The following is a 23,928-nucleotide window of genomic DNA, read 5'->3' on the forward strand; positions in this document are numbered from 1 at the left end:
TCTAAAAAATTCGATTTTTGATGTTTTAGAGGCTGGACTCACCGAGTCCATAGCTGAACTCGCCGAGTCCAGGGTGACTCGACGAGTCCAGGCTTGACTCGACGAGTCAACTCGTCAGATAATGCTTATCTCGGGATTTCTTGCTATTTTTGCATATGGATAGTTACCTTATCATGTTAGATCAATATTAATCCGATTATATGATATATTTGACTATATTTTTGATCTAATTGAAGATATTTATCAATTAATAAGATAATTGTTTCCTTATAAGATAATTGATTAATTATTTTGAGTAAATTGATAAATTGTTTTGCAAGAAATCATTAAACAAATCAAATATGGATAATTATGTAATTAAATGTTAGTTTAGATTATTTGTTATTTGATCCTTGTTGTTATGAAAAATTTCATATTTTCCCCTTTAGGTTTTATAGTTTAAATTTGAACCCAAAAGTTTTGAAGTTTAGAAATTTAAATAGTTAAAACCCTAATGTTTTGAAAAAGGTTTCAAAACTTGCCCTCAAGTTTTGGAATTTAAAAGTTGATTAAAAGTTTAATTAGGAATGTTAAATTCTAAAACCCTAGTAATGTTTTGAAAAGTTCAAATACACCCTTATGGTTTTATTAATTAATTAAGGAGTATAATTAAAAGAGACTTAATAAATCCATAAAAGTTTAGGTTAACCATTTAACTGAATTAAAATTGTAATTGTTAAAATTAACCACCTAACATTTTAAATGTGTAATATGCACCCTATACTATATATAACATTAAAAGTCTAACATTATATATATGTATGAGTAAAAGTCAGTCTTACCGTTAGTAGGCCTCATTCACGAAGCTGGCCTATAAGGGGTGTTTAAGGAAATTGCCTATAAAATGGCGATTGAATGGGTATCCACTCTTACCCACCGCACTCTTGACTAGTGGAGGGTCGTTAGCCGAACGGGTAGGATAGGACGAAACCTTCCATTATAAGTATAATGAAATACAAAGTAACTAAATGTTTTTCAAATTCCCAATCTTATTTACTTAGGAAAAAGTGAATTGATGCAATTCCATGAAATTACACTTTGTGCCCTTGCGAAGACGTTAGTGGAGCGTGTGTGGTTTACCGGCACACTAAATGGTTCTAAGCAAAGGTAGCAAAGGGTGACTCAATGTTTGTCATAGTTCGGTGGAGCGTGTGTGGTTTACCGGCACATCGAATAGGTGACTGTAACATGTGAGGGCACCATGTAGTTTGCATGGTTATTCACACCCGCTTTGTGATCCTCGGCATCCCAGTCACAAACAAGAGGGGCATATCGAGATTTAAACATGCCATTGAAAGTTCAATGAATCTCAAAGGATCTAGGAGTTTTCATAGATTTAAAACTTAAATTTCTTTTTCGTTTTTCATGGTGGAAATTAGTGAATCGTCATTCACTTACCTTCAAATATTTTGCAACTAGATTACGACATCCCTTTTCTAGGTTGTAGCATATTGTGTTGGGTCCTAGCCTTGGTATCTCATTTGGGTGATTTACTAAGGACTCAATCGATCAACTAACTTGAATTAGTTTTCTCCCGTTTTGTAGATGTCAAAGTTCGACAACTATGGTCTTCCCAAATCCCGTGGAACAAGCATTCCACATGAAGATGATATTCCACGATTCGATCGAGGAACAAGAAATCATGCTTCACTTCCTCCTCCTCCCCCAATTATTCTCCCTAACCCACAAGATTGTAAAATTGAAAGGTTCAATATCACTCAAGCCCTTTTGGCAAGTAAACATAAAGAAGGAAAGTCGGTGTGTGCACATGTCTTAGGGATGAAGTCACACATTGATAGGTTAAGAATGATGGGATCCGTTGTCGGTGAAGAGATGGCTGTTGATTGGGTTCTTCAGTCACTTCCTAACTCATATAGTGAGTTCGTAAGAGAGTACTATATGATGAACCACGACGTGACCCTTATTGATCTCACCTATATGCTTATTGCTGTTGAATCAGCAATGGTTTGGCGCAATAGAAAAGCAAAGTTGATTGGTGAATCTGCCTTCAAGACCTCTATGGATATAGACAATGGCAATGAAAGACATGCAATGATCGAAAAGTTTGATCATAAGAGAAAGGCGATGCTTGAAGTAGTTCCATGTGTTGTTCGTAAAGAGTCAATTTGCTTTTATTACCAAGAGAATGGGCATTGGAGACGAAGTTTCCCTATTTACCTAAGAGATCTAAGAGATGGAAGAGTCAAAAGTATGACTACGCTTCAGGTAAAATCCACTATCTAACTCCGTTAAGTTCCTATTCATTGATTCTTAATACATGATGTGATAAGATTGCATTTGAATGTTTTGAAGGATCGGTGAAAAGAAAGGAAGCTTGATAAGAGAGCAAGATGAATCTAATCACAAGAGATGGATCTTGATCGCATGGACTTGAAGATTGGATTTTGAGCTTAGATAGTTATGATAGAGTTGTTAGAAATTTTCCTTTTACATAGTTTTCAATAGATTTTGCATTGTAAGGACAAATGTTTTTCCGCTGCTTTTATAAATAAACTAAATTTTGTTTGACTTATTTATTTATTTGTTTACTTCCTTGCAATGAAATCGTTATGAAAATTGATGTTTGCATATTTCTACAACGAATGGATATGATTCTTAGTTATGTTATTCATGGGAATGTCGAGACTTTACCAAATAGGGAGAGTTTCTCATTGCCCAAAGTTTCAATTGGACTGACATTTGGAATCACGCAACTTGGTTGCATGATGAATGAGAAATTTCATATTTGGAAATTAGACTAATTCATTGACAAAGTGTCAAGTGAAGGACTAGGAGATCAAGTACACAAAGTTGCGTGTTGATCAAAGTCCACCATAAGAGTAACAAAGATATTCATCATGATTTACTAAAGGCTTAGTAAATATGATTACACTTACAAGATTAAGTGTAATTCTGAATTGATTAAAGGGTTTAGATCAATAGTAGAACGAATAAGAAGAATCAAGTAGGCAGAAAGATAAAAGTTTCTCCATTCTAAGAAGAAGGGAGAGTAGCTTTTATGCTTTATAATGGGTCTTAATGATTAAGAACCATATCTCAATTGATCCTCTACGTGAGTCTTAGTACAATTGTATGTTTAAGAAGAGGAATCAAGGATTGAAGAAATGGTTAAATCAAGAAGTCTATCATACTTCGTTCCAATAACAAGTCTTAAAGTTAAGATTGTGACAATTAGTGAAAAGTATTAAAGGTTTATAACATTCATCAAATGTGGAAAGTTGTGATGTCTTGGATAAGACAAAGACCAACTAGGACCAATTTATGAAGTGTTTTGATACAAGCTACACTAACTCTTGAAAATTTGGTTGTCAAGAAATGTTTATTGACAAAAAGAATCTTATATGTCAAGGAGTCAGTGGGAGTCTTAATGGTCTTGAAAAGTTTCAAGAACAAATCAAATAAACCTTATCGATCATCACTAGCACACGAGTTGAGGTTTACAACTATCGTGTTGACATTATTTTGTTTCTGTGTTGTTTCCAATTGAGTTAATTATACATGTGAGTTCTATGAGTTCTCATTTTGAACGCATAAAAGGCAAGGCACCTTAATCAACAAAAGGTACATTGATAGGAAAAAGGTGAGCTGCTTAACTACTTGGAAGACGTGGTGGGCAGCTGTGCTACCATAAGGCAAGAAATCAAGATTAAGAAAGTTCGGTCCATATGAATTTGAATTTATCGTAAACTTTGGTTTTAACAAATTCACATGGATAGGAACGAATACACCGCTTTAAATCTAAGTGTCATAAGATTGCCTCCTTCATGAAAATGATTGTGAGGAAATGCTTTCACTAAGAAAGATTATAAGAAGATAGTGATTGTAAAGTTGCATTCTCGAATTCAATTATGGTTACGGTATCCCTCTCCATAATTTGAATTGTGAAGTTTGGCAATTAGTCTTAAATGTTTAGACACACATATGAGCTATCTAAGGCAAAGGTGTATAAGTTCAAGAAGCATTGATAAAAGATTATCAAAGTACTAAGTATTAGAAACATAGACTTAAGAAATTCAACAGATATTGTTTTTTTGAAAGTTAAGATGTTTATGAATACATGTCGAAGCTAGTGGGAGCATAAGTGTTATGTTTTATAGTAATCATCATGATAGTGGGAGCATAAAAGTTATGATTGTATGATTATTAAGGAAAGTATTGCAAGTTGGCAATATTAATTATAGAAAACAAGAGTCATTCTTTGCAAAGTTGTAAGGATGGAATAGTTGTTTTGCTATAATTAAGGGAAAGAATATTATGCTTCATTTCAAATCTAAAGGCTTAGGTTGAGAAATGTTAATAAATTTAGTCAAAGGTACATAGTGTGTTCTTAAAATTTCGATTATGATTACGACATTCCTTTTCACAATTCGAATTTTGAGAACATAGTGAATAAAACATTATGTGTCGTGTCCTATACGCTTCGGGTATAGGATCGATTGCAAATATTTTAATGTTTGACCATTCTAAAATTTTCCAAATGTCTAGCGCATTTAGAGGGAAAAAGGGCTAGAATCGGTTTTGACTAAAATAATTAAACAACTATCAAAGGACAATCCAAAGTTCGACGAGGATTGGTTGCTTGTGAGTAGTTGGAAGCATGGTATTGAATGGACCATATCGACATTATTATGAATAGATAAGATTCTATTAAAAATGAGTTGTCATATGGAAAAATATGGAAACGTGTCCATATTGGGAATTGAATATTGAAAATCTATGTCTAGATTAGAAACTTTTATGCAAAAGGATGTTCAAAGGAATGTACTTTGAGTGAGAGACATCGTATCTAAGGAATTGTCTTGTAAAAATCTCTGTTAGAGAACTTTGCAATATCATTGGCAATAGTCTTTGTGACTTTGGTGAAATGACATTACGAAAGGATCGTTGCATAAAGTGTTAGAATCTGGCGTATTTTATAAGTAGCGAGAATTTGATATTCTTTCACTTATGAAAAATGGATTTGGAGTTGTGAAATGAGAATGATTGGAAATGTGTCCAATATGATCTATTTCACAAAGTAAGAACCATAGGTAAACATTGTGTGCATGCTAGGAGCATGGGACAAGTGTAATAATTCAAGTAATAAGTTGATTACCCGAAACGACAAATAATGAGTAATCAATATGGTGATAAATAAAAGGCGTTTTATTTATACTCAAAGGTTTGAGGCCATATGGGATTAGTATTCTTCTTGTGTTTCACATTTGCATGTTTTGACTTCCTGAATAATTGAGTTTATTAAGAATAATCGAATTATTCGAACGGGACACAGTCATTCATATGTTGGAAGTAGATATGAATGAAGACTGTCATGAATTGGTGTGTGGATTGTCTAAAGAGCATTAGACATAAGCAAATGTTTGCTGCAACGTTCATGAGTGCTTATGAATATGAATTTGAGCATTGGATTAAACCCACGCTCACTTGGATCACTCCATAAATTGTATCACGAGTGATTGGTGAGACGATAACATCTTATATTCTTGAAACCGAGATGTGTGAGTTGTATCTTGCTAATCGGTTGCACATTGATAATATGTAATCGCACTAGTAACTTGGTGTTATAAAACATATTGTTGTGTGTGATTTGGTTAGTGAGTGCAAGCAAGCATTGTATCAAAGTTTATCCATTCCTTTTATTCAAAGAATAAAAGCGATATTTTTTGGGCCCCTCGATGGTTTAGTGATGACAAACGTAAATGCTCGGCCGGGCTAGGGCTAATTTGATTTGTTCAATTAGTCAGTCGTCATAAATCGGAAATCAAGATATAGTACAAAGAGAATGATTAAAAATCATATCTCAGACAATATCTAGAATGGAGGAATATATGATCCCTTATCTAAGGACACGCGTATCTGATAGGATCAGAGTTGACGACGGCTTTGGAAAGCTACGATTGCAGATCAGGATCTGAAGTCATACGTATAATAGTTATTAGACTTATCCAACTGGGAGACTGTTGGATTAGTGTCTAAGTCCATAACTATTTTAGTATCTACTTGACCCGATGGTGCATGGTCCTTTTGGGTTGCCTTCACCAAAGCAACTTGATTGGAGATATAAATAAAAAGAGAAAGATTATTATGATTTATTAATATGTTATAAGAATAATATATTAAAGGAGAAATCATATTTGTTTAATTAATATTGGTCAATAATTAATTAGGATTTAATTTTGTGATCAAAGTGTAATTAATTAAACTAGAGGGGCTGATTTGTAATTATGTGATAGTTACAAGATAAGGTAAGGATTATCTTATTATTAGGTTGGGCGAATTTAAGGTGATAAGGCCTTAGAATTCGACTATGATAAGGATTCAAGGATTATCTTATGGATTGCTTTGTGGATAAGCAACTAAATAAGGATAATGACTGAAACCCTATCTTTACACCTATATAAAGACCCAAAGGCTCATGAATTCGTATAAGCCTTCCCAAGAAGTCCTAAGGACGAATTCTAACCTCTCTCCTCTCTCTTTATACCTTCTCCATTTGCTCTTGGTGTTTGTAATCCATTAGAGGAGTGACACTTGTGACTCTAAGCCTTCCAAAGTCAATTCAAGGTGGAATTAGGATTGTTATTGCTATATAACAATCAAGGTATGTTCTTAAACCTTATTATATGTTAATATCGATTTCCATATGCTAGAATTAGGGTTTATAGTCTTGGATTCAAAGCATGTACAATAGAGAAACCTAGATACAAGCATTAGGGTTTGTATGAGCACATAGGATGTCTTATGACCAAAACCCATCACCATTTGCATGCCATTAATCATTAATGGTTTAGTGAAGGGTTGCTTCTTCACAAACTCCGAAGATAGACAAACTCAAGATTGTGTGTCACAAATGTGGTCATGCAAACCATTATGTCAAATATTGTTTGGCCGAAGTTACACAATAACCCAATATCAAAGACTCTGCTTACTATGCACTTCGAGCTTAAGAAATGGCAGAGAGTGAAAAGGTTTTTGTTGCCACTGTATCAAGAGAAGTAGAAGGGTAATTGTCTTCTGAAGATGATGATGACGTGAGTACTGGTAGGAATATGTGCTTTATGGCTAGAAAAACAATTGAATGTAATGAAGGCTATTGGTCATCTGGATTAAAGGGAGATTAAGAAGATGCCGAAGCTAACTACTGCTACATGGCTACCAACGATCCACCCGGTAGAAGTGTCGTTCAACAGAAAAAATTTATGATTACTAATAATAACTTTGATTTGTCTCTTTGCGAACCATATCTAACCTAGATCCAATAAGATATGAACATCATTTAAAAAGCCTATGAGTCAGCCATAGAAGCCAGTGAGAAGCTGGAGAGTGAATTAAGTTGTCTTAGATTATGTTTCGAGTATAAGAAGTTAAAAATAGAGTCTTTAGAACGAAAGCTTGTAATGTTAAAAGATGAATGTATCATTCTTAAAGACAAATGTGAAATCACTTATTCTGAAAGAAATGTTTTAATTTCGGATAACAAATGTATCAATGCCAAAATAGATGCATTGCATAATTCCATTGACATTCTTGAAGCAAATGAACGGATGACTCATATTTTTCGTCATCCTTGATCAAAAGCTCCTGGTGTCGGAAGAGAGTTTCCAAAACCTATTGCTCGCCCTTGAAGGAGTTGCAAAACCTAACTTTTATGGGAGGCATTCCAAACCATAAACATTTGGACACCCCTATCTCTCCTTTGTCACCCCTTTCTGAGACTTCTGACCAGTTTACATGAATGATTCCTGAGTTTCAGCCTATAGTTGTCAAGTGTCGCGATTCCATGCCTCTTCTGCCTCTAACAAACTTGGACCTTAATCACACCTTGGAATCCGACTCTAGCGTTCCAAACACCATCGTTCAAATTGCGAACCACAGTCCTCCTAACAACTGTGTCATTGAGGAAATCATTTCGGAGACAACTGCACCTGATACTTCCAAGTTTGTTTGGGCATCTTTAGACAGTGATGTTGATGATTCATCAAATTTATGTGATTCTGACTCATAAGTGATTTCCAAAACCCACCTTGTTCCATTTAAGCCTGTATTTAACAATCCATTTGTAGGTCAAACTTCCAAGTCCTCTTTCAACTCTAGAAAGAAACCATTGTTAAATAGGTAAGATGTTGTTGATCCTAAGGTAGAAGCTAAGAATGCTCTGAAAAAGGAACTTAAGCTGAGACAAAATTCTAGATTCCTTGAGAACTCCAAAAAGTGTGTATCTCATACTGCCAACCCATCGACTAGGAGTCACAACACCTATGTACCTGTCAATATTCTCTAAAGGCCATCTAATCCTCCAAGTCAGTTAGGACATAAGAAAGTTGTCAACCCTTCCTCGAAAAAGCCCATTGCAGATACTCAATTGGTCAAAACTAACTCTCCTCGGATTGTTTCATCTGTATTTATAGCCAAATCTGATGATGTGATTTTAAAAACTCAACAGCTTTTCAAAACCAAGTGTATCATCAAACAAAGAACAAGTCTTTTAGAAAAAAAGATTCACCAAAATCTTCAAAACAAAATCTTATATGGAAAGTAAAAAATATCAAAACTGAAACTGCAACTCTAAGAGACACAATAATTCCCACTACTCTGGAAGTTGCTGGTCCGAGAAAAGTTGTTTTGAAACTAAATGTCATTATGTATGATTATTGGATAGATGAAAGAACCATGTTCTTCTGTTTGTTTCCAAAAGGATCTAGGAATAAACCTCTAAAACACCGGTTGCTCAGAAGTCACAACCAAAGTACGAAACCTGTGTCCTTGTCCCAACACCTAACCCGGAGCCTAAAAACTCCACAACTCACTAATTTTGTTGGCACTTTGTGCTTTGGAGCAGAAACAATATGCTATATTGACAGTTCTGGGTATGCTTGCTCTTAATTTTTGGGTTGTGGGTTTATTGCTTATGCCAGACTCCGGTTTGATTCGGTAGTAGGTAGAAGATTGAAGTGATTATCTAGCTATTCTAATTATGGGTCTTTTGGGTTCCTTGTCATCAGTTGGGATTGTAGAAAAATGTGGAATTGTATCAAGGGAAGGTACTTTAGATACGACAATCTTTGTCAAGAGTAGTAAAGTGCTTCACCTGGTTTGGGGTGTGAGCACTCAATATTGTTTGATAATGGGATCTTAGTCTAGTAAGCTCAGTGTGGTGGTGATTGAGTAGGAATATTGTGAATCTCTAGGTAATATGATGAATATGAGATTATCAGAATGTAGATGAATTCAAGTGAGGGATGGTCTTTTGGGACTGCTGGGGATAGTTCCAAGTGCGAGCTATTTTAGAATTTGTGCCCATGTTAAGGATTTGGATCGGTATATTTGGAGGGAGCGTCAGGGTTCCTTGAGGTTTGGAAAAATCCAAGATAGGTCAGAATTTTGAGTGTGGTGCAGACTACCGTTGGTCGATGGGGCCTTGAACGACTAATCGGGTGGTGTCGATAAGATATTTTTTGATTAAGGATTAACTGGGAAGGCTACTCAGCATGGTAGCATTCTAAGTCAACTAGAGAGCCATTTCTAGTTGCAAGGGGGTTCAAGGTTAAGTAAGTAATAGTGTTCTTTACTCAGTGGTAAGCATCAGAGCAAATGATATGGATTCATGGCTAGGTTCAGGTCGAGGTTTGTGTTAGGACCTCTCTGCCTATTTTTGTCTAATGAAGGCTTTGGGGTCTCAAGCACAACCCGAACACCTGAAAGAGTCCGGTAGGTGGGGTTTTGGAATTGTATTTTTTTGGTTAGTGTGCGTTTGTGAGAGTGATGTAAAACTACAAAGCAGTCATAGCATTCACCAGGTTAGTGTGTGGTTTGAGGAAGTGATGTAAGACTGCGGAGTAGTCGTAGCATTCACCAAGTTAGTGTGTGATTATGGGAGTGATGTAAGACTACGGATCAACAGTAGCATCCACCAAGTAAGTGTGTGGTTATGGGAATGATGTAAGATTGGGGAGCAGCCGTATCATTTACCAGATTAGTGTGTGGTTGTGGAAGTGATGTAAGACTGCGGAGTAGCCATAACATTCACCAGGTTAGTGATGTAAGACTATAGAGCAACCATAACATTCACTAGGATTGGATGCGGTTGTGGAAGTGTTATAAGACTGCAGAGCAGCCATAACATTCACTAGGATGGTAGGTGATGGTGACAGTGATGGAAGTTTATGAATTGGCTCGTGACATTCTCTAGGATGATTTATATCATCGCAGGGTTGGGTGAAGGGTTGTGAGTAGGCCTCAACATTTTTAATACTTGGGAAATCATACACCGGGTTGGGGCCATATGTGATGTGAGAACTCACTTTGGTTTGTAGCTATCACTGGGGTTAAGCGGACTTGGTGATCGTTTAAGCTTTGGTTAATTGAGTTGTCCTTCTGCCACAACTGAAAATTTTCAATTTCAAAAACCAAGCCAAAGGAGTGCCGTATATGTAATAGCTATAGTTATACTATTATTATTATGTTATGGTAATATAATTTTTGAAAATTCGGCTACCCTAAACTCTCTTGAGCCATGAAATTAAATGGGATGTTAAACTTACGTCAAATATAGATCACACAAACAATAAAACAAACATATTTGAGATCCCTTTACACTAAGACCATGAACACTTACTTAAGAAGTCTCCTTGACCGTGAACTACTCCTTGTGAGATAAGTTTGGCCATGAACAACTCCCAAGGAAGCCCTTTGGTCGTGAACCACCCTAAGCCATTAGCCTAGGCCGTGAACACCATTTGAGGAATGAAAACTTGACCATAAACACCATTCAAAGAACCTTTAGGCCGTAAACCACCCTTGGTGGACCCCTTTTTGGCCGTAAACCCCTTAAGGGATTCCTTTTGAGTGTAAACCCTTGTCTAAACCCATTATAACCGTGAACCTCTTTCAAATTCAATATGTTTACGATGATTGCAAGCTGTAATGCATAAAGTCCCAAGGAAAATCCCAATAAAACATGCATGAACCCTTAGTAATTTGGCATTACCCACCAGTAATCAAAGCAAACATCCTATCCAATTCATATCCCCATATGAAGGAGTGTAAACCCCATTCTCATTTCACCAAACTCATTTCCACTTCTGTGAATCCTCCGTAAACCCTCCCAAGCATTCAACTAAGTTCCAAGAACCATTTTTCCTCATAATTATTCCTAAGATTTAGTAAGTAAATTATGCCTAGTTAAATGATTCATCCATTTAGTCATTTTTAATCTTCTACTCACACATAAATTTATGTGTTCATAATCTTATGCTAGAAAATCCTCAAGAAGTTCATCCAACACTTAAAGTGTTCTAGGCTCCAATTTCTCACCTCATCTCTTCACTCACACATTCTCCTACCCAAGGTGAGCTTCATACCTCTATGTTTTGAGTTTTCATTGTCTTTGGGGGAGGATACAAGTCAAGGGTCATGTGAGATCATAGTATAATTGCTTGCCTATATTTGTATGTTGTGGTGTATATGTCTAAGATTATGAAACCTCCTATAAAAGTCTAAACTCGAGATTTTAGTTAGGCCTCAAGGGTTTGGACTAAATCCCACCAATTATTGTTGATTAGAAGTGAAAACTAGTGTTCATATGACTATCATTCATAAAATCTTATGTCAAAAGTTATAAGGATTTTCTCAAAGAAATTGTTTAAACAAAAGTTTGGACAAAATATTTTGAAGATGTTAAGCTATGGAAATATTAATATCTTGGGCTATATATATATATATATATATATATATATATATATATATATATATATATATGTATATATATATATAAATATATATATATATATATATATATATATATATATATATATATTTATATATATATCATTTTGGAACATGGAATAAATTTGAGTAATTATTGAATACTTCGATTTATTAAGGACCAAAAATGGAATTATGAGCTAAATAAGGACCTTTTTGAACATTTTCATAAATATGTCTAAAATGAGCATTTTAGAAGAAATGGGCCATTTTCAACAATTCACCATGTTTTGAACCACTTATGACACCTTTTGACAAATATGAGTCTTATTTGATAATTTGTAAAAAGAAGGGCCATTATTTCCAACATCAATAATATTGAGTTATTTTTGATAAATATGATTCAATGTGGATTATTTTCAATAAACAAAACGAAATGAAACTCCTAGTCAACAAACGCCACTACGACTATGAAACGAAACGAAACACCTAGTTAACAAGCATAACTAATGTTATGAAATGAAAATGAAACACCTAGTCAAGAAGCACAACTAATGTCACGAAACAAAAACGAGACACCTAGTAGACGAGTACAACTATTGTTATTTATTAAATAAATGACAAATTTCAACTATTAGCACAAATATCTGTTAGTATTCTAGTCAGACGCATCTTCATTGTACCTATATATATTAGTGTATGTTTAAAGTCCTATAAAGAGTTATAATCAGAGTCTCCTGGAGGGAGAGCAGAAATTTGTGTATAGATCTATATGGGGTTGACACCCAGCACCTTCTCTGTTCGTTACAACTAGACCAACCAGTCTAGGGTGACAAATGTCTTAAACGAAACCGGCGACTGAAGAAATTTACTTGGAATATAACAATATTATTTAAAAATTTACATAAGTTACACCTTTCGATTATAAACAACTATTGTTTGGATACTTTAAATAAAGCTTTTACCACACATATCTTATGGTTTTAAGACTACTATTTTGTACATTAGAAGATATAGGATTTTCTGGAGAAAACGATTTTATACGATTTCGAAAACAACAAACTAAAACACACATGCAACTATACTTGATTGGAAACATGACTTACAACTATTTTGACAAGAAAATATTGGATTTTCTGGTTTTCTAACTATCACATATTTTTATACAAAATGCTTATGAACTCACCAACATATTTTATGTTGACGCTTTTCAAACGACTTGTATTCTCAGGAAATCAGTAAGCAGGTTAATGGGATGCAGATTCAGGATTATTTTGTTGTAATTTGGAATTTACTCACTATTGTCTCTTTTGTCTAATCTGAGAACATAAACATTATGTAAAGCAATATAAGTTTGTTATCTTTATGTATGATGTTTGGATTTGCTATATTTCATTTGTATTTAATTGTTATGATACTGCACAATGAAGTTACCCGCCTCCGGACGTTTCCGCTATCTGGTCCGGGGGTGTAACACCTTCTTTGGAAGTGAATGATTGAATGAGTGATGTTAGCGGATAGACCAGGACCAACTATACCTGTTCAATTTTTAAGTATGAAGTTGATTTTGTTTAAGCAGGTTAATGGGATGCAGATTCAGGATTATTTTGTTGTAATTTGGAATTTACTCACTATTGTCTCTTTTGTCTAATATGAGAACATAAACATTATGTAAAGCAATATAAGTTTGTTATCTTTATGTATGATGTTTGGATTTGCTATATTTCATTTGTATTCAATTGTTATGATACTGCACAATGAATTTACCCGCCTCCGGACGTTTCCGCTGTCTGGTCCGGGGGTGTGACACCTTCTTTGGGAGTGAATGATTGAATGAGTGATGTTAGCAGATAGACCAGGACCAACTATACATGTTTAATTTTTAAGTATGAAGTTGATTTTGTTTTCGATGAGGATTTTTCGCTATCAGTAAGTGGTCGGGGTGTATATGTTTCGGGTTTCCGTAAATTTGTTTCAGGATAGAGGTTTTTGCGTTTCGGGTTATGAAGTTGAGTCATTGTAGGAATGGTTCGATCTTCCTAGGAGTCAGACATCGATCAGGGTTTTCAATTTTAGGCGTAGCGGTTGGGTACTCGTTGGCTTAGGGCAAAGTTGAGGTTCATTCTTCGTTAGAGCTTGTGATTTACTCTATTTATCCCGATGGCCCAACCCCATTCTAAAATAAATTCACGACTCTTCATGAATTGTTTTATCAAAATTTTGATATGAGACCAGTTTGAAAAAAATAAAATCAAGTATTTTTAAAAAAGTTGGGAAACATATAATCAGATGAATATAGAGCGATATAGTAGAAAACTATCTATTGATTCATTGGATGTAGACTTGTGCATCTGTAGTTGTGAGGATGTGAGAGGTTGAGAAAATTTAGAATGCAATTACACATACTAGAAATGTTTTGAGATTGGGCTTTATATACTAAAGACCACAAATTTTAGACATTAGAACTTGCATTTGATCTACATCTGAGGATGTTGAGTGGTTATGTGATTTGAAAATAATATAGTCAATTTATTGGACATAACTTATGAATGTGATCATTTTGGTGAATCTCTCTTTATACAATATGTTATGCTAAGGAATAAACTTTGCTATTAATCCAATTTATCACTATAGTAATATGTTACAATATAATTTTGACATCATATATGGTGATAATAAACTCCCTCAACTAGAGCAGGAGTGGGTCGAATGCTTATACGGTTACAAAAGTCATTAAATAAAATTATAGGTATTCCTTTAGTAAAACTTTTAGCAAGCTGATATCTAGAATATATATGTAACATCTGAACTTATCAGTTAACTACTTTTATCAAACAAAGTGAATATCAAGTTTATCATATTTCATCTATTGATGTGAAATATGGTTCCCAAATTAACAGGTAACACCCACATTATCATAATATATGAATGTGACCATGAGGATTGATATATGTAGCTCTTGTAAATTCAAAATCCAACATGTTTAAGTTGTGACATTGACTACCTCGATGTTCAGTTATTATGTTCAGAAGCAGTGGTTTCTTTTTTAAAAAAACCATGAAATGAGATTATCGCTAAGAAAAACACAATATCCAGAAAGTGGAGTGACAGGTATCACGACACCCTATCTAGTTGGCGTCTTTGTAGAGTATAAGTTAAGACAATAACAATTTGTGGAGATGGTGTTAAAAATCTAAAGTGTTACAAACGTATATATGGTTCATTTACGTGATCATGTAAGAAGACGTTTTTTATGTATATTTTGTAGATATGCAATGATAAGGAAATGTGGGTGGTTTAATGTAATTTGAATGGTACACATTGCTCTGAGAAAATAATTGAGTTATAAGAGAGCAGAGATTTAATACATAGAGTTCGAGAATTAGAGTATAAACGAAGATAATTGAGTAAGGGAGTGAGGAGATTGGCCACTTATGAAGGCATAACAATGGCTGAATTATTACATATGACGACGGTTGTTCTAGGTTTTCCAAGCTTTAATACCATAATAATAATTTTTGAGAATCACTTCCATTCCCACTCATTTATTATATGGTATGTATTTATAATACATGTCATGCTATATGATAAGAATGAAAACTAATCTAACTGGTTACAAACTACATATACCTATCCTAGTATGTTACTTTGTAAATTATACATATTCTTACTTCAATTTTAGGTCACCGATCCTCATTTTTTTACGATGCGATGCAAAATTTTGTAGGAAACAATAGAGTTGTAGCTGTTAAACTACTTATGGGTGTAACTGATATAGTGATTTAAATTAGATAATGTATTTCATATCGGTTAGTAGAAAAGTGATAATTTAGAAAATATAAATTATTTATTTATCGATCTTTTGTACATACTATTTAGATGAACTGTTGTTATTATTAAAAAACCAGCAGCCCGATTAGAGATATCCCTACCGCCCAAGTTATCCAAAAATTCCAACAGGCATAACTTAAAATATTCAAATAAATAAAATAAGTTTAAATGTATGTTTTTTGTTCGAATTCACCGTTAATCGCTATACATGGTTACCTGCATTTCGATCTTAACCTTATGATTTTACGATCATAAAATCCTACGAGTAAAAACGATCTCAAGCACACTATAATCGATACCGAAGCAAGATCTATATTGTGGTATTAGGATTCAAACTAGTATCGTAATCAAATCCTATCTCTTTAGTCTTTATTCTATAATCAAATATTTAGTTATATACCCCACGGAAGTTGTTATTTATAAAAATCTAATTTAGAGCCCTATTCAATTTAAAATCGAGCCTAAAAAAATCATACATGTAACATGAAATCTAACATTGTAGATCCCAAGAAATATCATTGAGCACCACAATTTCATCAATTCATCACGAATCGACATAATACAAATCTTAGTCCCTGATATTGTTTCTTTAGCAGCATATTGTTACAATTATGTTTTTCTTTTTCTGCCTAATGTATTTTCTTCGTAAGTGTTATGATTTGAATCCACAAGAATTATGTCTAGTGTTGAAGAAGTTAAAGTTGGTTCCACGATAGTCAATAGATTTCTTAATCAACATCAAGTTATAATCGATAGTCTACAACACAACTTGTGAACACAATTGAAGAATAATTTATTTTGTTAGTATCTTTGATTTAATCTTACAAAACATAAAATGATGATAAATAAAATTCTGATGTTAAACCATACTTTCTCAAAATAGTATGTACAAAAGTGTTTTAAGTTTTGAACCATACTTTCTCAAAAAATTTCATTTCCATTTGGTATCCATGGGAATCCTCAAATCAAACGGGCCTTGAGTATATTCATTGGAATCCAATTTGCCATTTTTGGCCCCTTTCTTGTGGTGGGTTAGTGTTACTAGATTTCTTCAGTAGCGTATTATTCACAAACATTTCAAGAGGTCGAAACATAAACAGCGTTACAAAATGCTTCTTCCCGGTGTACCCTTCTCGCGATATTCTCCGGCGAACCACCATCACCAGCAACCACCACTCATCACCAACACCCTCAAAAAACCCATCGCTCTACCAATGCCCACCATAACATTTCACGGAGTAGGCACCAGCATCTTCATGGCGACGGCAGCGGCGGTAGTTATATTATCGAGCACGACGTCGGCAATCGCAATTGAACCAAGAAACCCACCGCCGGATGCCGCAGAAACCCTTTCTAACATTCCGCAGATGTTGTCCGGAGATTGTGTTCAGGGAAAAGATGGCGATTGCAAAAAGGCTAGAATTCAAAAACCCAAATCGAGGCAAGCGGAATCGTGCACGATTAAGTGTGTGACGACTTGCATACGCGGCGGAGATGGGTCGCCCGGCGAAGGACCGTTTAATGTTCGGAGGCCTCTGGTTGTTTTCAAACAAGGGTTTCGAAGTCGCCATTATTGTTTGGTGGAGTGCTCCGATATCTGTAATTTGATTCGAGATGGAGACGATGGACCTTAAAGTAAGTAATCTGCAAATATTTCTTCAATTTCTTGAGATGGATATATCTTGTAATAGCGATTTTAATGATCAATTGAACAAAGTTTATAGAGATTAGTTGATATATATACAAACGGAAGATTATCTGCACCAGCGACGCCATTAACGATCTGTTGGTGTTTTAATTTCTTCATTCAATTAGCAGTCATAACCTTATCTGAATTTATGATATCCACAAAGGTACCAAATCACTACTATTTCAGTGAAGATCTCTGATTTAGCCAATGTTGAAGAGAATCCATTTCGTTCATCTTTGTTCTATTATAGTTGATGATATTTTTCCAGGTTCTGAAAAATCGAAGAGATTATGATGCTGATATTGAAAATCGAAGGTAAGGTAATGATTATTCGTTTTCAAGAACATGGTGGATTCATTGTGTTACATTTTTAGAGTCATTCCTTTTGTTTTTGATTGTTTCCTGCATACCTTTCTACACACCAAAAGAAAAAAAAATATATAATGCATCTTTTTGATTTTACAGCTCCTTCAAGATGTCTTCTCAAAATATTGTATGCTGATTATTAAGTTATCATTTTTAGTTCCTTTCGATTCGTTGTTAATTCATAAAAGTGGCAAAATAAAGTGTTAATTCATGTCTAGTCTATAGAGGGAAATAGTAGGGTGGATGGTGTTAGCTACTGTCAAAGGACTGTTAATTCATATCGAAAATATAATACAAGTATCTATTTGGTTGGAATTAAATTTAAATTTTCAAAAAAAGAAAGGATTAATATAGGAACATCCGAAATCATATCCGAAATTATCCAATCCGAACCGGGTTACACAAGTATCCATATCCCAACAAAAAAATATGGTAGAATATGGTCCTGATTTATCCAAAATCCGGTGTTGGATTATCTCATCTAGAAGAAATATGATATTAGTTAGTTTTTGAGCTATCTAATAGAAACATAGCCTAAATAGGCATATTACTTGATGCACTTAGGTTGAGTAGATGATAACTACACTACCACCAAAACCCACATAAGAAAAATGTCAATGTTCCAATGTAAATACGGATAAGAATGTGTATAATTGCTTGTGGAATTCATCAAAAGAAAATTTAAATAAAATATGGGTTAGTGTACATCAGTTCCTCGTACAAAGCTTGGCTGAAGCCCATTAAATGCTAAAAGAAACCATGCAAAGCCCACCTACCTTTTTATGTTTTCTCATTATTATATCATACAAATAATATTAATAAGGGAAACGACACATTAGTTCGTTCTGGAATTTGCCAAATCAACCATTTAAAATCTTTTGATGCGGTGTTGACCTGCTTTTTAGTCATGAATATCTAGCATTTTTTTTTTTTTTTTTTTTTTTAATGACCACTCAACTAGTTTGGGGCTCTAAGTAAACCAAAAATTTAAAATCCTTTGGCCTTTACTATACTGAATGTTATAAACCATCCCATATGATAAACATGTTGTTAGAACTTAGAAAAGATAAATAAATATCACATTAACTAAAAGTGTTCAAACAAATAATTATACAACAAAGTATGTACTATAGATAATGAAGGATAAGCCATGACATACTCATGACAAACATCAGGAGCAAAGGGACTTCTTTTCTCTTTGCATACAACTCACACTATATCACCAAGACAAAAAAAGTAAACTGGAAGTAAATCAGTAATGGATTATAGATTGGAAATACTTGTTTTGCCTGTTTAGCAAAGTAAGATTTTGATAGTTCTCGAGTCTTCACATCCTTGACCATGACTCCTTGAGAAAACTGAAATGAAAATATGGAATTGCAACTTGGCAACTGAAATTCATTCCGACCAATTAACCAAAATCGTTCCAATATCCAAAGTCTCCAATATCCAAAGTTCAAACCTGATTCCAAAATCCAATTTGACACAATGAATATTAAAAGAAATACGCCTAACCCTAATAGATAGTCTCATCGAGAAAGAAGAATCAACAATGGAATTATCAGTTATCAGTTATGGAGAAATAAAGAATCAGAGGAAGAACATACCGTTTCTTCACACTTGACAACCTTTTAGAATGAAGAATCAACAATGGACTGATGGAGAATCGATTTTTGAACAATCAAGATACAAGAATTGATTTTTTGATTTTTTAACAATCCAGATTCAAGAATCAATCTGACTTCAGAGTCAGGAAGAAGAAGATAAGAAGAAGAACAGACGCTTGGCAGAGCTGATGCTTAGTCTCAATCAAAATTGTGGTGTTCGTGTTTGCATGAATGGAGAATCTGGAATCAACAATCCCTTAATTAATTGACATTTGGGTTAAATGGGGCCCTAAGCCCTTGTTTAATGTTATAATATGTTTCATAAGCTACATAAGCATTTGAAGTTGATGTGACTTTCTTCTTAATTCTAACTCACCCATAAGCTGATATGATTTTTTTTATTTTCTCAATTTCACCATTGTAATATTCTCAAGGTTGTTGATTTCTCCTTTGTTCTTCAACCCGAGAAAGCCTTCAAATGATCATCCTTCTTATTTTTGTAAACTCTTAAACCTACAAATGCTTTTAATCACACAATGACCTGTAATGAAATCAAAACAATAAATATTTAACATTCAAACTTCCAAAAATCGGGAGGTGAAATATGTACAAGAACCTGATACATCAAAGCTTAAATTTTGAGTAAGAACCTAAAAATCAAAGCTTAAATATACTTGTAATCAGAATCAAGGTTATGATACGACTAAAAGGGAGGACCTGCTTCTCCCTTGGAACTCTCACTTCTCTCTGTGCTGTTACAATAGGATACCCGATCCCATGTGTAACATCCCGAGTTCAGGGGTGCAAAGTTCAGGGTTTAAAGTGAAAATGTGTATGATCAACTCGACGAGTCCATGGGTAGACTAGGGTCGCAATTCTGGTCGCGTATCTAGTGGCTAACTCGGCGAGTTGGTGCTGTGAGGAGGAAACCCTAATCCTAGGGATTTGGCCCTATATAAAGAACATGATACCCTCTCCCTAGCCTCTTTGCTCTCCCTTGAAGTCCAAAAACCCTAATATTCGTTGTGAAAGAATTAGAGAACATTTGGATCTTGAAGGGGTGTTTGTTGAAGAGATCTTTGAAGATTAAGAGGCTTTTCAAGGTTTTGACTTGCTCTTCTGTTGGACCCTTCTTTTGAGGTAATGATTCGTTGCTTGAGCTGTTATCCATCTAGATCTATCATTTGTGGGATTTTGGGTGTATATCTAGTGCTATCTTGAGTTTGGAGGTTAGATCTGAGGTTGCTACCTCAGATCTAGAATAGTGATGATCCAAAAGAGCATAAAGTCCCTGTTCAAGAGCTGTTGATGAAGTCTTTTAGCCCCAAACCTTAGCCCAAGAGTGTATTATGTTTAGATCTCCTTGGATTCACGTAAAGTTTGCCACTTTACATGATGGATGGCTTGTATAAGAGTAGATCTATGGACTGCATGGCTTGGAAAGCCTCTGTATGGGTTAAGAGCTAGTGGTACTCAACGAGTTACATGGGTGTACTCGGCGAGTTGCATGAAGATTGGAAGAAACTCGGCGAGTTGGTTGAAGATAGTCTTGGACTCGACGAGTCTGTTCTTGGACTCGGCGAGTCTGGTCTTGAGGTCCTAACCTTTTCTGGTTAAGCTGAGAATCGGTGAGTCAAGGGATGACTCAGTGAGTTGAGTACGGTTTGACTCAGAGTTGTGGGCCTCGGCGAGTCTTGCGACTCGGCGAGTTGAGTCGTGTTATGGGAGTTTCAAAGCATGGGGACTCGACAAGTCAACGGGTTGACTCGACGAGTAGAGTCAGTCAGGAGGGTTGGCTTTGACTGAGGACTTTGACTTTGACCAAGAGTTGACCAGTTGACTTCCAGGGGTATTTTGGTTGTTATTGGTATTTATTGGTTTCGGTGATTCAGTGGTGGAGTTCGTGATGGTGGTCAGAGCAGCGTGATCTTATTCTTCAGTCGGCAGTAACAGGCGAGTCTTCTCATTATACTTTACCTAGAGTGGTAATAGAGTTATGTGACAGATTTATTATATGCTATCTATGTTATGTGTGGCACTGCATTATTTCTATGTGATTTATGTTGTGTGTATATCAGAGTTAGGACCGGAAGGTCCACAGAGCTAGGACCAGAGGATCTATAGAGTTAGGTTTAGAGTTATGTGCCAGTGTAATTGTATGCTATTTATTTTCTGAGATTTAATATGATATGTGATATGCATGATTCTGAGTTATCAGAGTTAGGACCTTTGGGTCCATAGAGTTAGGACCAGGGGGTCCACAGAGAGTTGGGATTGGAGGGTCCCACTGAGACACACAGACCAGAGGGTCAACAGAGTTATAGCCTTGAGTGGTTAATATGTGTTAGATTGGTATTTTGGGAAACTCACTAAGCTTCGTGCTTACAGTGTTTTGTGTTATGTGTTTCAGGTTTCTCAGGTTCACGGGACGACACCGGTTCGATTGTACACACCGGGGGAAGCGTTTGTTTGAGGATCCTGGTTTATTAATTGATTGAACAAAAGAGTTATGTATTGTAAATTAAACAAATGGGATTTTTATGAAAAGCGTTTAGGAGATAAACTATTTTAATTTTCAAAAAAATTTGTTTGAAAAATTACGGTGTTACACCATGTCTTCTTGTCGGAACAACAACAAACAAAGCATTGCAGATAACACCGATTCCAATCGAAACAATATCGGAAACCTCCTGACCTTCATGTCCCGACGACGGATAAAAAGAACTCGCAACATTTCGATCCCTCAACGTCATCAATCCAAACACCAACACCGAAAACAAACTAATATTTCCTCAAATAGATTACAATTTTTAGATCGTAATAATCAAACACCTACACCCCTTTCATAGTTGTGAATCCATAGAAAAGCTGGTCGTCGTCAGAATTGATGTTGTTGGTAAAGTAGGCAAGCAAGGTGGAGGTCGCCAAGAGGAGGAGGAGGGTGGAAGTTAGGGGGTGGGTGGGGCATCGCAAGAGCCGTTGTTGGTGAAGATGGGATTTAGGAGTTGTAAGGCTAAGAGGGTGTCTATTGGGAGGAGTTTGGCTACGTTTTTTGTGTACGAAAGTCAACCTCCTATCGGTAAAGTAAGCAAGCAAGGGGTAACCTGTTTACCCCTTCATTTTTTATCATGATCAGGATTGTTAAATCTGAGTATAGGTACAAGCTTACCTTTACTTTGATTGTTAATCCTTTAAAAGTTCTTTAATGGTTCATGTGGTTTACATGAGTATGTGCGTTTGATCCTTAACTCTTTTTTAATTTAGAGACTTTATATAATAGATTTTTGTTGCGTCTTTGATCTATATATGAAAGACTATATTGTCCATATTTGTTTCTTTTTCAGTTAATTTATTGTTTATAATTACAAAAAATGAAAATGGTCCCACCCTCACCATCACCCCACACCCACACCCACTCACTACCACCTTTTTAACCCACTACTGTGCCTTCCCCTCGGCGTCTTCTCCGAGTAGAATGAGACAAATTCCAACAAAACCTAAAATTCTAAAAACAAATATTGAAATTAAAAATCTAAAACTCAAAATCGATGAGACTTATGAAATTGAACACGAAACTCAAAAATTAAACTAAAAACATAATCAATTTTGATGAAATCAAACTTGGAACTTAAAATCAATGGAACCTATTAAAGCAAACCTAAAACTCAAAACCAAAAACAAAAAACCTGATGAAATTGAACCTCAAACGTAAAATTGATGGACTTGATGAAATCAAACCAAAAAAATCAAAACCAAAACTAAAAACTCTATGAAAGTTGATGAAATCGAACCTAAAATCACACCCAAAACATAAAACCAAAGATGTTTTCATTTTTGGAGAACTATTACAAAAATGAAATTGGTCCCACCCTCACCCTCACCCCAACCCACATCCACCCCACTACCACCTCTTTAACCCACTACTGTGCCTTCCCCTCGGCGTCTTCTCCAAGTAGAATGAAACAGATTCCAACAAAACCTAAAATTCTAAAAAAAATATTGAAATTAAAAATCTAAAACTCGAAATCGATGAGACTTATGAAATTGAACATGAAACTCAAAACTTAAACTAAAAACGTAATCAATCTTGATGAAATCAAACCTGAAACTCAAAATCAATGGAACCTATTAAAGCAAACCTAAAACTCAAAACAAAAAACAAAAAACCTGATGAAATTGAACCTCAAACGTAAAATTGATGGACTTGATGAAATCAAAATCAAAACTAAAAACTCTATGAAATTTGATGAAATTGAACCTGAAATCACACCCAAAACATAAAACCAAAGATGATTTCATTCTTAGAGAACTATGACAAAAAAATGGTTTTATCGACACTTGAATCCCTAATGAAAACAAACTTGAACAAGTAATCATAATCATCATATGCATGAAACACCCTGTGCCTTTAAAAGGATATCGATACTGTGAGTATGGAGAAGATAAAAAGAGTCGAATATATAGAGAAATGCCAAAATAGAGATATAACATTGGCAATAGTGGTCTAGTAGATGTGAAAATCAAACCTAAAATTGAGTTTCATGCAGATAGTTTAGGAGAGGGAGACATTAGTTGAGGTTCACATTGGTGGTCAATGAGACGATAACAGTGGTTTATACTTATGTTGGCGTTGAGTTTCACTAGCACTACCGGTGGTCAAATTAGATGAGG

The 23,928-nt window shown here is 35.0% G+C and overlaps 1 protein-coding gene across 3 annotated transcripts; it reads left to right on the top strand.

Annotated features, from left to right (window-relative positions):
• The first annotated feature begins 16,614 nt into the window (after positions 1–16,614).
• On the top strand, positions 16,615–17,970 carry LOC145013905 (uncharacterized). 3 transcript variants are annotated; one of them, XR_013665311.1, is made up of 3 exons: positions 16,615–17,229; positions 17,553–17,604; positions 17,750–17,970. XR_013665311.1 is itself a non-coding variant. In XM_078972257.1 (3 exons), exon 1 carries the CDS (start codon positions 16,704–16,706, stop codon positions 17,226–17,228), a length of 525 nt encoding a protein of 174 aa, XP_078828383.1. In that variant the 5' UTR covers positions 16,615–16,703; the 3' UTR covers position 17,229; positions 17,553–17,599; positions 17,750–17,970. The 3 variants fall into 3 exon arrangements, 2 of the variants coding, with proteins under 2 accessions (XP_078828383.1, XP_078828382.1); XM_078972257.1 differs by having other exon boundaries at positions 17,553–17,599; XM_078972256.1 differs by lacking the exons at positions 17,553–17,604; positions 17,750–17,970 and adding an exon at positions 17,312–17,488.
• Positions 17,971–23,928: the final 5,958 nt, after the last annotated feature.

This window comes from Lactuca saligna, chromosome 9, assembly GCF_052625555.1.
Source record: "Lactuca saligna cultivar CGN05327 chromosome 9, ASM5262555v1, whole genome shotgun sequence".
NCBI lineage: Eukaryota > Viridiplantae > Streptophyta > Magnoliopsida > Asterales > Asteraceae > Lactuca > Lactuca saligna.